This window comes from Corapipo altera, unplaced genomic scaffold (assembly GCF_003945725.1).
Source record: "Corapipo altera isolate COAL_440 unplaced genomic scaffold, ASM394572v1 46, whole genome shotgun sequence".
NCBI lineage: Eukaryota > Metazoa > Chordata > Aves > Passeriformes > Pipridae > Corapipo > Corapipo altera.
In genome coordinates, this window is record NW_020884883.1 from 4,596,984 (window position 1) to 4,612,644 (window position 15,661).

General features: G+C 37.8%; 1 protein-coding gene across 1 annotated transcript in view; it reads left to right on the plus strand.

Moving 5' to 3' along the window:
* Positions 1 to 15,661, plus strand: part of TPO (thyroid peroxidase) — a 45,729-nt gene that overhangs the window by 10,147 nt on the left and 19,921 nt on the right. Inside the window, exons 5-8 of the mRNA XM_027640921.1 lie at positions 3,927 to 4,096; positions 6,441 to 6,573; positions 11,315 to 11,444; positions 14,128 to 14,334. Coding sequence (XP_027496722.1) covers positions 3,927 to 4,096; positions 6,441 to 6,573; positions 11,315 to 11,444; positions 14,128 to 14,334 — 640 coding nt within the window. The remainder of the gene's footprint in view (positions 1 to 3,926; positions 4,097 to 6,440; positions 6,574 to 11,314; positions 11,445 to 14,127; positions 14,335 to 15,661) is intronic.

Here is a 15,661-nt window from a genome sequence, read left to right on the forward strand (position 1 = left end):
AGAAACTCCGTGACATCCAGAACAAGTGGTGGATAGATCTAACTGAAAAAACTCAATTATGCGCAGATACAGGTGATCACAGAGGATTCTACGAGGCCTTGAAAGCAGCATACGGGCCTACATACCAGGCACAAAGCCCTCTACTCAGCGCTGATGGCCAAACGCTTCTAACAGATAAAACCTCCATTCTGAATCGATGGTCTGAACACTTTCACACTCTTTTCAGTACCAACCGTGTAGTTAAAGACTCAGCAATTCATTCCATCACACAACAACCAGTAAAGTATGAATTGGATACTGTCCCCACTTTTGGAGAAACCCCGAAGGCCATACAGCAGGTGAAAATCAACAAGGCAGCTGGGGTTGATGGAATTCCACCTGAAGTCTGGAAACATGGGGGCCTTGCACTCCATACCAAATTTCACAAGTTTGTGGTGCGCTGTTGGGAGCTCGGCGAACTACCATCAGACCTTCGTGATGTAGTCATCATCACTTTGTATCATGGCTGGGCTTCGCGAACAAAGATTTGGGAAGGCACTATCCACATTTGCTACAGGCACGCTGGTGGCTTATGAGGCCAATACGTGACAGACATATCCGATTGCAAAAGGCACAGCAGAAAGACTCCTTAGATGGTGTATTCTGCAAGGACTTTGTATAAGAAGAAAGGTATTAAATCAGATTACTCAAACTACCGAGGTATTACTCTGCTCTCCATTGCTGGCAAAATCCTGGCAAGAATACTCTTGAACAGACTAATACCCACTATAGCAGAAGGAATCCTACCTGAAAGTCAGTGTGGTTTCAGAGCCAGCAGGAGCACCACAGACATGGTATTTGTTCTCAGACAACTGCAAGAGAAGTGTAGGGAACAGAACAAAGGTCTCTATGTAACCTTTGTTGACCTCACCAAGGCTTTTGATACTGTGAGCAGAAAAGATCTGTGGTAGATTTTGGAATATTTAGGTTGTCCCCCCAAGTTCCTTAAAATGATCATCTCACTCCATGAGGATCAGCACGGTCAAGTCAGATATGGTAACACACTTTCTGAGCCCTTTTTAATTAAGAATGGTGTGAAACAAGGCTGCGTTCTCGCTCCTACCCTGTTCACAGTCTTCTTTAACATGATGCTCCAAAGGGCCACAGCAGACCTCGATGATCAGGACGGTATCTACATTCGATACCGTACTGATGGAAGTCTATTCAATCTAAGGCGACTGAAGGCCCACACCAAGACCTTAAACCATCTTGTCTGGGAGCTGCTTTATGCTGATGACGCCACCCTTGTTGCCCACACAGAAGCAGCTCTGCAGTGTTTAACATCCTGCTTTGCAGACGCTGCTGAGCTCTTTGGGCTGGAAGTCAGCTTAAAGAAGACAGAGGTCCTCCATCAACCTGCACCTCAGGAAGTCCCCCATCATCCCCACATCACCATTTGCCAATCAGAGCTCAAATCAGTCCAGCAGTTTAACTACCTAGGTAACCTCATCTCCTCGGATGGTAAGATTGACGGAGAGAAAGACAACAGGTTAGCAAAGGCATATAGTGCCTTCGGAAAGCTTCATAAAAGAGTTTGGCGAAATACACATTTGCAGAAAAGTACGAAGATCAGTGTTTACAGAGCCATAGTTCTGTCTACTCTTTTATATGGATTGGAATTGTGAGTCATCTACTGCCACCACCTGCGTCTCCTAGAACGCTTCCATCCACACTGCCTCCGTACAGTCCTAAACATCCACTGGTCAGATTTTGTAACCAATACATCTATTCTAGAGCAAGCAGCAGTCACAAGTAATGAGACCATGTTACTTAGAACACAGCTGCGCTGGGCAGGGCACATCTCAAGGATGAAGGACCACCGCCTCCCTAAGATCCTGCTTTATGGTGAACTTGCCACCGGCTGCCGCATGAGAGGAGCCCCGAAGAAAAGATACAAGGACTCCCTGAAACAACATCTCAGCCTTGACCATATTGATCACCATAACTGGTCTACTCTGGCCTCCAGTCGGGAGGCCTGGAGACACACCATCTATAACGCAGCTGTCTCCTTTGAGAACACACGCAGGATCACTCTCGAGGAGAAAAGGCAACTCAGAAAGAACTGTGCCTTGCAGAATACACCATCTAAGGAGTCTTTCTGCTGTGCCTTTTGCAATCAGATATGTCTGTCACATATTGGCCTCATAAACCATCAGCGTACCTGTAACAAATGTGGACAGAGCCTTCACAAATCTTCATTCTCAAAGCCCAGCCATGATGACCTCCTAGATAATTTGTACAAATATTTTCGTTTAACTCATTTGTATAGAGATGTTTGTCTGTTCATGTAAATTTTCTTAAATTATACTTGACTGATATTATTCCCATGCAGATATTAAAATATTGAACTTGAGTTCTTGCATTTAGTTATGTCATCTTTCTATTCTTTTTAGTTGAGACACAGTTCAGGACTTTTAGTACTCCAGATTCTCTGACAAATTCTTTATTGTCTATAAAAGACCTGAAAAACACGGTGCTGAAGAGCAAGATAGTTCTTTTTCGTAGTAGCTCTGCACTTCAAAGAAAAGGAATAGTTTCTTTGTAAGGAATAAATAAGTATGCTAAGTCTCCTTTGGATCAATTAAGGATAAATGAAACATCTAGAAAAACCTTTGGAGTTTGTATTTTCTTACTTACTACCTTTTATGTAAGCATGTTTCTAATTTTGCAAACAGAAATTTAACTGTTTGCTTTGCCCAAATCAAAACTGTTAATTCCATTTTAAAATTTTCTTGCACTTTAAGCACAAGAATATGACAGCAATGATTATGACAGTGCGTTTTCATGAAAATTGCATATCCAAAAAAGAACTATGTTGCAGAGAAGCCCTCAGGAATATCTGAAACCTATGACCATTCCAGAAATGCAATAGATTGGAGTGTTTTTTCCTAAGCTGTAAGGAGTCAGTTTAGGACTTGGGTCTTCCAGCTAAAAAGGAAATTCCCTCTGATGCACTTTTCTCAAGGCTCCTCTGCCATAAAAACCACAGTGGCAAGACAGCCCATGCTGAGTAAAAAAAAAAAAAAAGTCTTGCAGTGAACCACAGAATGGTTGAGAGAAATGTGGAGACCACCTAGGCCACTGCTGTGTTCAGAGCAGGATCAACTAGAGCAGGTTGCTTAGCACACTGTCCATTTGGGCTTTGAATGTCTCCGGTGATGGAGACTCCACCACCTCTCTGGGCATCCTGTTGTAGCATCTGACTACCCTTACAGGAAAATGAGTTTTCCTATGTTTAACTTTATATTACAGAAGTTATCTCATCAAACCCCAACTCCTTGAAGTTAGAGGTAAGGCCAATCTGTAAGCTAAAATATATAGCTATATAATTGTCTAATTAAGCCCTACTAAAGTAGTTACTGAAACTCCATACACAAGTAGTCAGAGCCAGGCAGATGTTTGGACAGTTTCTAAGAAGACAAGGCTCTATCATAAACTGCAGATAGCATCTAAATGGCTGTGGGTCAGTTGGACTCCTGGATGCTAAGGCATTTGCAAATCCACCTCCAGTGATTGACATGGTCATTGGTACTAAACATCACATGAAAGCAAAACCTACTCAAAGCAGCGAGTAGGGAGCCCTCAATTGGGACTATCCTTCACAAGGTCCTCCCAGCTACAAGCTCTGTTCATCCCAGCAGTTTCTGTCTCATCCTAAAGGCTTCCCACAAACTTAACCTTTGTTGTGTGTGTCCAGTGGAAGAAGACTTTCCCTTTCTGAATTTTCCTTGCAAAGCAAGATCACCAAGTGATCTTTGCTTTCCCACTGTACCCTTCAGTCAAAATGTACCTTAACTTACAACATATCCAACACAGACAAAAAAGCTATGAAAAATTCTGAAGTTCTAAAAAATTGCAAAACCTTCTGTATTTTATCTCAAATATAGAAAAATCCAAGGAAGTGGAATAGCAACCCCTACCTTGCTTCTGGCTTTCTCAAAATTTCCTGAGCAAGAGAGTCAAGATATTTCCCAAGCAGCTGAACAAATGGAAATGTCGATTCAGGTGCTGAAACAAAAAGTTTGCCGGAAGCACAAACGTTCATTGCACCAAACTGGTAAATATAGTATATTGGCACACCCACTCCCCTGCCCCCCATTGATTTCTTGAATGCTATGTTCTAGATTAAAGTTAACTTCACTTTTACTTTACCTCTGGCACTAATTCATATCCTGTTGTCACTCTGGGGCCAGGAAGCACTTACTTTTGTTCTTAAAATACCTCAGTCACTGGTTCACATTTTTCTTTGCTGCAGTGTGGTTGGTGTTGATATAGTTGAGGAGAGCAGCATCACACTATTGGCATCCTGTGAACTCATGACTGTATATTTGTATTTCCTATAAATCAGCTTGCATATCATCAGTTTTACAAGCTTCTTGTTTACAGTGAAATCTTCCCCAGCACTTTCAGTTTAGTGTTTGATCTTTTATCACTTTACGGCATTGCTATTTGCAAATACACTTCCTCTCGACATTGATTGCCTTATGCATATTCCTCTTTTAAGAAAATACATTCTTATTTCCAAAACCATTTTTATAATACATTACTGTTACATGTTTATTTCCACTTTAGCTGGTTTTTTTACGTTAGAAAGGGACAGAAAGAGAGATAGTCCAGAAAATTCAACATTGGATAATTATCTAAGTCAAGTCAAATTCTTGCTGTTAATTAGAGATGAATTTCAAGATGTCTGTCTGGTGTCTGGAAGGCTCAAAAGTTCAGAAATGTTAACTATTTTTTTCCATAATTTAATTCTGTCACTTACAAGAAATGTTCTGTCATAGTATTGTAACATGACATTTTCTTCAAGATTAGAGCTCTGTAGACAAACATAAAGCTCCACAGTTATTTTGTTATTTTATTTCCATGCAGAAGCATCTGGTTTACTAAACTAATAGGACATTTGTAGAACTAAAAATATATCTATATCATGTGTGTGCATATATTTCCACACACACAGAGATACAATTATTTTTGTACTGTGCACTTTAAAAAGAAATTAAATTTCTAAACAACAGAAAGGCACAAAACTCTTGTTAATTTTTAAAGCTGTAACAACATTAATGGAACATCAATAGACATTGTACAGTCTATGTGCCACAAAAGAATAGTTTTACGTGGATTAAAGAACTTGCTTGACTTTAAAGAAAACATATGAGTCAATACCTAGGCAGCAAAGAAAACTGGATATAATTTTGAACCTGAACTAACAAGGAAGTACAGTTGTATCTACAAATTTGGAACGAGTGACTAGTACAAAATGACAAGGTTAAGGAACCAGTCTAACAACCTCTGCTCTCTCTGTTCTCACTCCTACCTTGCACAGTTTTTAAGTGCTCAGCAGAACATTTTTCAAGTTGATTTGGCTCTTGGGCCTTTTTTTAATTTTTACTTTTCTGGCTTAATTTTATTGTTTGATTAATGAACTTAAGCATCTTAGTTCAGAGTTGAATGGACAGAATGAATAGGTAGTGGGACTGAGGGACCTGCATTAGCCAGGGGGTAGACAAGGGCAAGAGCTATATGTTACCTCTACCACTTTCTTCCAGCATCTGATGGTTACAGTCAGTTTAAATGTCAAGTGTTCTCTGAGTTCAGGAAGCATATTCATAGAATCATACAATGTTTTGGGTTGGAAGGGACTTTAAAGACCGCCTAGTTCCAATCCCCCTGCCATGGACAGGGGGACCTTCCACTAAACCATTTTGTTCATATTTCATTTGTATATCCACCTCCAACTGGCCATACACGTGCTTAAATATATGGAGTGAGAGAGGGTGCCAGCTCTCTGGGGTTTGTACAACAGTGTGACTTTATCCCTCATCATCAGTTGCTCACTGGGAGACCCATCTTGGATCATATTACAGATATATTAATGACATGCTGTCTTCTGTTATATCAGTACCTGAATTTACCTAGCTTCCAAATTCCAGCTAATAATTATGATCCTCTTCCACTCAACACTGAATTCTATAGTCAACTACAATGTCTTTAAATTCCTTCATCTTTCCAGTCCCACATTTTTCTTCCTTGGTATATACTTTTGGTATTGAATGACATTTTTTACACCTTTGTTGTAAGCACAGGGACCAGCCAAGCAAAGGATTACAATGCAGTGAAAGAAGGAAGCAGAGATCAGGTCAAAGGAAGAGACAAAAGGGCAGGTCAACCTCAGTCCTCAGCTATTGCTGGACTACTTTCTTCTCATTCTCTGTGCATCAGATAATAAAAACAGCTCTTCCTCTAAGTATGTGAGGCAGCCTCTTGCAACACCTCTAAATAAGTGCTCTTTCCTAGAAAGAAGAGAGAGAATGCTGTAGTTGCAGCTGACAATAATGCCTTTTCTAGTGCAGCAGCTATATCGCATACAGCAAATTGCTTGTCTGGGTTCTTCCTTTCAGATCTGTTATCAGCTGATCTGCTCACTAGAATTGCTAATATTTCTGGATGTCTGCCTTATATGTTGCCACCAAAATGTCCAAACACTTGCTTAGCTAATAAATATCGACTCATCACTGGTGCCTGCAATAACAGGTATGTATGATAAGAATTGTGCCCTGAAAAATCCTCCTTTCTTCTTCTGTAAGTTCACACTGTGTTTACTTTTTCCCAGAAAATTGGTGGAGGGAAAGTGACCTAAATCAGTTAACTTTGGCATCAACATGTCTCGACGTGAAGTGCCTCTGAAAGTTCCCAGTGAAAGAACTCATCATTTAAACTTTGGTACACTAATTTTTGTAGACCGGCTCTCCCTCTGAAGACCTCTAAGGTTATGTGAGGAACTTTACTTTTAGGGAGGACTGATTCAGTACATGCCTTTTCCTATATAAATGGAGCAGACTTAATTCTAACCCAGTATTTATTTTTTATTGAATTGGATAAAATGGTATTAAGCAGGAAAATATAATTACTTTTTCAGGATCAATAGGAAAATCATGTAGATTCTCATTTTTATATTTTCTCACAACCCTAACTGTTAGCAAGCATGCATCTAAATATTCTGTGTGATATATTTAATTTTATATATCTGTTTATATAAATATATGTTTAGTGGTTATCTGAATGACTATTTTTTAGCACTATGTCTACTTGTTGCCTAATCCATGTGGCAATTGTTTCCTGCAAAACCCAGTGTAATAGATGTAACTGTCTCTTCAGAATCCTCCAATGCAATGAGGGTGTAAAATTGAGAATGAGAGCCCTTTTAAGTTCAAGGGCAAATGATATTTATACTCTGCAGCCTTAGTATACACAGACATGAGATCACAAACTGAAAGGCAGGCTATAACGTTACAAGTGAAGGGCTACAGAGATGAAAGTGGAAAGCCATTAGCATTGCACAGGTTAAGGTGCTCTGCAATGTGGTGAATGCAGAAAAATGAAATTCTGCAGTTTTATTATTCAATCAGTCTGTTTTTATGAGGTAAATATATTTTACTACATTCATTTGCAAGGAGCATGCCTGCTAGACTCTGCTGAAAGGACACAACCTGATACCCATCAATTTTATAAATCTAACTATGTGGATACCCATAATTTCCCCCAGGCACTTGCAGAGTTGCTTGGAATCTGAACTAGCAGCTAGTATAATATTTGCCCTGACAGCTCCATCAGGGCTTGAATACATTGGCCAAGATTCATGCAGTTGAACATAGGCACATGGCTGAAGCTCTTAATTTGCAGACATGGCTGTGTAGTCTTTCTCCCTAGAGATGGAGAGAAGCACACTGCTGTAGGTAAGGTAGAAGACCTTTTTCTCTTCAGTGACTGATAGTACTAGGATCTGTATAGACATTTCAGTCTGGTTCCTAGAGCGAGGTAAGGTAAATAATCCATTGAGTCTGGTTAGTTTGCAGTCACTGTGTTCTACTCTGTATATTCCTATGCTTGCATCAGAGTTTAAACCCACGACTTGTATTTGGTGGTGTTTTAGACTCTGCTCTAAATTTATGTAAAAGATGTAAGGGAGAAAAAAACCCCAAAAACAAAGACTTTGAAAACAGTGAGTCAGATCTCACTTTGCAAGCCCCTTGAAATACCTGAATCTCTACCAAAATACATCAGCTTAAAAAACCTCTTGTACTATAATGTAAATGACATATTCTGTGATGTAAAACAGCTTTAAAGACTTCACAGACATTTAATGAAATACTAGTCTGTGCTTTTCCTTCCTTTACAGATGCCACTTTCTGGCAGAAAATATATCAGGACATATGTTGCATTTGTACTTTTGGTCACCCAGTAGGAATGTGATGCTGTGCTGTAGTTCAGTAAATACTGCATTTCATAGTTTAAAAACAAAACTCACACTGGAATTGTTTGCTTACAAGAAAAATCTACTTAAACCTATTTAGAAGTGAACAAGTAAATGCTTTACAGACGTTTTACTAAATCAGTTCACATGTTTGGCACAAATCAGATCAATTACAAAAGATTTATTTCACAGCACTGAGATTACTTTGTTTCAGTGTGCACTTTCTAGAACAAAGGTATAGCAGAATACCATAAACATGGCCTTCTATGGAGAATATCAACATGGCATCAGACATTCCAGCAGTGCCATAATCCACATTTACTAGTAACAGATACCAAGAGATTCTGCTTTTCTTTCTGTCCTAAAGCATATTTGTGAATAACAAGCAAAATAAAATTACATTTTTTTCATTTTAAAATGAAGCATAAAGAACAGAAAAAAAATCCAAAGAGCTATTTTCCTTCCCTATTTTTTATAGCAACTAACTAGCATAGATTTTTGTATTTTTTAGTGTCTAGTGCAATGAGAGGGATTCAAGGGTGAAGAAATTACAAGTACTAAAGGAATGGAATCTTATAGTGCAATCAGCTTCAACTAATCTTAGCTTTCAGAGGTAGTTATACATCTACTGCAAGGCTACATCTTGGGTTGTTCCTAGCAAGGAGAAGTAGAATGGAATGACAGGATGGCACCTACGAATTGTCTGTCCTTCTGGCTTGATGGACAGGCTCTTGGGTGACTAGCTTACTTTTTGTACACCTGGTATTTGGGCATCTAGAAGGAACTTTACCAGCAGCATTTCTATTTCATTGCTCTGTTATTAACTATTCCATCAGGTAAGGAAGGACCTGATGCTCAGTCTAAAGGTCTAGTACCATTAGAGTTATGAGTATGAGTATGGCTCACCTAGTGAAAAGAACAAGCAGTCTTCACTGAATCCACTGACTATAAGAAGGAATTGAGATGTTTCCTTTAGGATAGCAACTTCACTTAATACACTAAGCATTCAATTTAGTGTCAAGCTTATTTTCCAGAAATGTTCTATGTTTGCCAGAAATTATTTCCATGTTACTTCAGTGCATTGTAAAACATTTAAAAATCTAATTATTAAGTTACCATATGGCATTCTTTCTACCTTAAAGTAGGCAAGACATTAAAATAACATTCAAAAGATATAAATTTGGACAGTGAACTGCAGCTTAAAACTCCAAGTTCCCTGTAAAGCAGTCCAAAAGAATCCAAATTGTACAATTTCAGTACTTCACAAGTAAATGGAAACTCTCACTTCCCATAAACAGAATATATAGTAATCAAATTTGACTACTCTATAACTCTGTATGTTAGCAAACTCTCATTATTTCAGCTGCCTTTTTAACTCAACCAAGATTCCAAGACATTAACATGTTTAATGTAATAATAAAAAGACGTGTGAGAAGGGTTTTACTAGAGTAGTATTCCAGTGATCTGCTAAAATACAAAAGCAATCAAGAGAAAAATCACTGGTTAAGCAGCTACATTAACATTTCATTATTTTTAATTGAGTGAAATAGCACTACACTATGTGCAGTATTTTATGCAATTTCAATAAAAGCAAATCAACTGTAACTAATTTGAATTAAATCATACTTCAACCTTCAAGTGTGAATTATTGTGGATAATTAAGTGTATTACTGTACCATATAGCTTGGCAAATTGAGCCTCCTCAGTGTGCTGGAGATCAATGAAGTATTAATAAAATAATTGTTTCCTCTTTAGCATCCGGACAGACATACAAATGTATGTTTTAATATTGTGTATTTCTAACTATCTAGGAATATTTCTGGTTCTTTGTGGCTTAATTGACAATTTTGGTCAACTGAGTGTATTGCAAAAAATTTATTTCTTCTTTTAAATGTTGATACATATTTAACAATCGTGATAAATTTTGAACAGGACAAGTTAAAAAAAACCAGACAAAAACAAACCTTAAAATATTATATTAGAAAAAATACATTTTAAATATTCATGATAGAGGGAAAATTAAATGGATCAAACCCAAAACTTAATGACTATAAAAATAAATAGAAGTCACCAGGAATCATCTGCTGGCCCTCAAATTACATATGACCTTACTCTTTCTACCCTCTTGCTTTTACATTTTGGTCTACATTTTTTTACTCCTCTTCCAAGTAGGCTGGCTGCAGGATGACAAACTGGTATGCAGTAGTGCCAAGGTGTGCCCAGACAGGTGAAATTCAGAGATATGCTAGTTTTCATGAGCCAGAAATACACTGCAGTTAGTGCTTTAAAGCATAGTTAGATGTATACCAGTGCTTGGGCTTGTGTACAGGCCCTTCCAAAGCTGTACCCAAGAAATTAGCATAAATGCAACAAGAGGGAGCATTGCCACTGGATTTAGCCATTGCTCCCCTTTCCTTAGTCCTTTCTCCTTGGGTCTTGCTAAGTGATTGCTTCTCTATGACTAATGTCCATTTTTCTTTTAAGCTTTATTCACCTTTACTGTAGGGTTTCTTTACATTTTCCTAAATCTTGATTTCCTAGCTATTGCTCTAAATGAACATCTTTTCTAAAGATGCTAACAAAGGCACTTAAGAGTATATCTGACTTTATGGGGAATGAGGACACTATCAGGAAATCACCTTCATGGTAAGTATTTCAAAGATGTCAAAAGGTAACTAACTTAGGTTATAAATAGAAGTAAAATACTAATAATTCATTAGCAATTTATTTTTTTGTTTTTTTCCTTTTGAGTCAAACTGATGTTGGCATACACGAAGACTGGTATTTTATGCCTTTTCAAAGATTACTACATGAACATCTTATTAAAATTGGATATTGCTCTGTGGCTGATGATTATTTTAGATTATTTTGTACTCAGGCTTTATATTCATTATATAAATATTATATACATATATAAATATATGTTATATTCAGCATACCTTCAAAAATTCAGGATTTTTTTTGTTGTCTTGCTATTTTTTTTTCTGGTTTTTTGTTTTGTTTTGTTTTTTCTTTTCATAGGGAACATCCTAGATGGGGAGCATCCAACACAGCTTTGGCTAGGTGGCTTCCACCTGCCTATGAAGATGGGCTCAGCCAACCTCGAGGATGGGATCCCAGCATCCAATACAATGGATTCCAGTTACCCTTGGTTAGAAACTGTACCATGAGATCACTTGAAACACTTACACTCGGTTATAATCATACCTGCCATCACAGACCTCCATTTACAACAATAAATGAAGTATCTGTGTAAAATACTTCAAAAGTATCTGTGGAACTCAGCTAAGGAGCCACTGGCTTTGCTAAACCATAAGTTCAGCCAGCCATGGTGAGAAGTCCCCTGCCCCTGGCTGGGGTAAGCCTATGGGACAGTGCAGTGGGGCACTGACTGCCTGGAGGGGCAGCTCTGTACTCCAGAATGTGCTGTGGTGGAAAGACGTAGGGCATGAGCCGGCCACGTGAACCTGGCCTGGCCTGATGTGCACTAGATGCTGGACAGCCAGCAGACCCAGGGTGAGGATTGCTCAGGTCGAGGAAAGGTGGTGCAAGGTGGATCTAATCATGACCCTCCCATGATGAAAAGGCTGCATGCTGCCATGGCAAGAGGCAATGGTCACAAGTTGCTTCAGAGAAAATTTTGTCATGATATAAGAAAATAAATTTGTTGTGAGACCAACTAAATGTTGGAATAGGCTTTTGTAGGAATAGGAATTAAAGTTTGGGATATGAATTCCAGCCTAGACAACCACTGGAATATCCCTCATGGAAAATCCCCAAGATCTGGCTTGATGGGTCTCTCAATAACCTAATCCTTGCTTTCAATATAAAGTTATACATTGTGGTTTCCAGAGTTTCCTTCCAGCCTACACTTTCCACTGATTTGTTTCAATAATGGTGCCTTTATTCAGTGAGGGAGGAGGAAAAAAACAAGTCTGGGTGTTAACAAAATAAATATAAAGCACAGAGATGTGATAGCATGCATGCAGGTGTGTGCATGTATGCTGTTTCTCATAGACTAGCAAGACTTAAATGAACGAGTATTACTGTCAAATCATAACTTCATTTTTTAACTTGCCCAAATTACTGAACTTAGAAAGTATTGCAATATTTGTGGATTTTAGCAGTTCATATACTTAAAAAATAGCAGACCTGCTACAGAGGGAAATTTGAACAAAAATATTTGCACAGAGGAATAGGTGAAAAATTCCCCAGCGCAGTGTGTAATGATTTGAGCTGGATTTACGAGTTCTGGTTTGTCATCATTTCTTTGAAACCTGACTTTTGATGGACTCAAAGTCTTGTTATTTTAACCGCTGTATGTTTAATAAGGATAAGCAAGAGAATCTAGTGTTAATGTCATCTGCAACTCATGTTATTAATTAAATAACATTGTCTCTAAGCTGCACAATTTAGCACTCAAAGATGAAAACCTGACATTTACACAGGTAAATTTCCAGTAGATAGTACAAACTGCCTTTTTCTAAATTCATTAGGGTCCGTGTTTGTAAAGTAAAACACCCAAAAAAAAATTATATAACTGTACCAAATCTGATCATGTCTCACCATCAGCAAGGTTCTCTGCTTTGTTTTGGAGTAAGATAGGATAAAACTTATGGCATAAATGCCTTTTCTCATTTACATAATTTTTTTTTTGTACTTTTATCTATCTAACTATTTCCTTTTAAAAGCAACATGAAAATAATGTGAAGGTGATAGATAAATGTGAGGATTGCTATAAAGCAATACTAGAACACAGTGTAGCTGTGTAAGTTAACAGTGATAAGAAAATCTTACGAACTACAAGAAAAAGGTTTGTGCTTTGTGGCCACCAAAGTTATTAAAATACTGATATAAACACTTGAATTCCTAGTGAGCTCTATGTATCTTGTTCTTTACTATTTCATTATAAATTCTGATGTTCCTAACAAGTCCCATGTTGGCTGTTGTCTTTAACAATTCTATTTGACTGAACCTGCCTTATACATTCATTATATAGCCCTTATATTTATTACAGACTCTGTGACACTGAGTCATATGCTGCCCTTTCAGTTGCTTGATTTCTAAGGCAGCTGCTGTATGCCAGGGAATATTTTGCAGCACGAGGGAGGAATCTGTGAATGATGACACCCTTGTCTTCACAAACTGAGTGCTGATTTTGTTCTGATGGTTTTGCTTGGTTATAGTATAGGCTGGACATGTAGCATAGATATCTCCATATGTTCCTCCTCAGAGCATCTGTATCTCTGTGCAACTTGCAGCAAAATGCCTCGGAAATACGATTTGGCTTCTCCCTGACTGGGAAAAGGAAGCAAAGCTTTCAGCTATCTTGTGTTTGCAACCTATCTTGTCTCCTGGGCTGCGTAAGCTCTTTCATTTATGTACAGAGCAGCCCAGAGCCTCTGTATATTGACAATGATTTGAGGTTGCCCAGAAAATCCATTTGTTAAAGGAGGAGAAAACAGAATAAATAGAAAGAAAACTTTTAGACAGTGTGAAGGAAACTTGTGGTTTTCAAAATTCTCTGAAAAGGAACAGATCAAAAGTACACTGCTCACTGGCAAACGTAGAAAAACTCAGCTGAAACATCTTTGAATCTGCTTTTTACACCTGGATCTCAGCTCCTGAACAGAAATAAGACTCTGTCAGAGGTTGGGTTTTTGTTGTTGTTGGGTTCTTTGTTTTGTTTTGTTTTTAGGCAACTCATTAAAAGTATATAAAGTTGGGGATGGGGGAAGAGAGCTTTAATCAGTTTCCCTTACATTTTAGTGTTTTATCATTTTGTGAGAAGTAAAAACTACTTGGCACTCAAGCTAAATTAGTTCTCTTCCCAGGTTCGTGAAGTGACAAGAAAGATTATTCACGCATCCAATGAGGCTGTTACTGAAGACAACCTGTATTCTGATATTACTATGGTATGGGGACAGTACATAGACCATGACATTGCATTCACACCCCAGAGCACAAGTAGAACCACTTTCCTAAACGGGATGGACTGCCAGATGACATGTGAAAAACAAAATCCATGTTTTCCAATAAAGGTAAGATTCTAAATTAATTTCTTGAAGAGAAATTCCAGGCTCCAAACAGGTGAGTAAAGTAAAACACATTAGTGAAACACATATACTAAAATAATTATAAAGAAAATTGATAGACCATCAAGAAATATTAGAGCAGAAAGTGACAGAAAAACTGAAGCCTAGTGCAACTATTAAACAGGTAGATATTTAATATTTTTGTACAGATAATAAACTATAGTTAATATACTTAATACAAGCATCAAATTTTTACCTCAGATTTATGTTGCAGAGAAACCTTACTAGTCCCTCCCAGTGTTATTGTTCTCATGTTTCAAGGTTTTGAGTTTTTTTGGGGAAAATAGCAAAGTAATCATTTAAATTTTTAGCGAGATAAAGTGAAAGGATCTTAACTTTACTCACTGAAAGCAAAGGTACCTCATGCAGCTAATACAAACTTTTGAAGAGAGTTATCACTTCAATGTATGTATAAAATGATCTTCAGGGAGCTGCTGAAACTTGCATACATCACATCTTTGCTTTGAGCAGATGGAAAATGTGAATTCAAAGTTTATTAAAGGGCTAGAAGAAACATAAATTGATATAAATATAGCATCCTGTATTCTTGATCAATTGATTTAAAAACACAGTCATTCTTTCACTCAAAAAATTGAGTAACAAAGTAAAACCATGTTTTTGTTTCTCAAAGAGCAGCCTGTGCAACTCAGGTGAGAGGAGAGCTCCATTTCCATTATAGCTTTTGAACTGATGCCCCATCTCTATGCAGGGCAACCTAAACAACTTTCCTCAGTGTTGGAGCTTGATTACTGATCAGCTTCTCTATGTACTGAAGCCAACATGGGGAATAAGTTTCATCAGAATAGAAAACACTTTTCACCTCAACAAACTGTACTTGATAAACATGTCACAGTCTCCATTTGCTTTAAGTGCTTCATTCCTCTTTCACTAAACATAAAGGAAAATATTTGGCTAACTTGAATGGGAACTAAGTTGGGTTTTGTGTTAAAAGGTGGCTCATCTTCCATTTGGTGAGAGAATTTAAATACAGGGTAGGTTAAGTTAAATTAATGACTGCCTCCAATTTTACCACAAGCAGGTAAATCTAGTCTTTCTTACCCTGGAGATATGGACTTTTGAGTTTGCAAGCATATCTTGAGAGTATTCAGAAAAAAACACAGGCTTCTTAGAGAATCACATTCTTTCAGACGTTGAGTGACTGAGGTACAGAGTAACCTGAATTAGCCACAACAGCTCTTATTACTAAGAGTATGCCATAGTTCTGACAAAAATCTCTAGTTTGCTATGTTTCAAATTTCCATCTGGGGCAAGA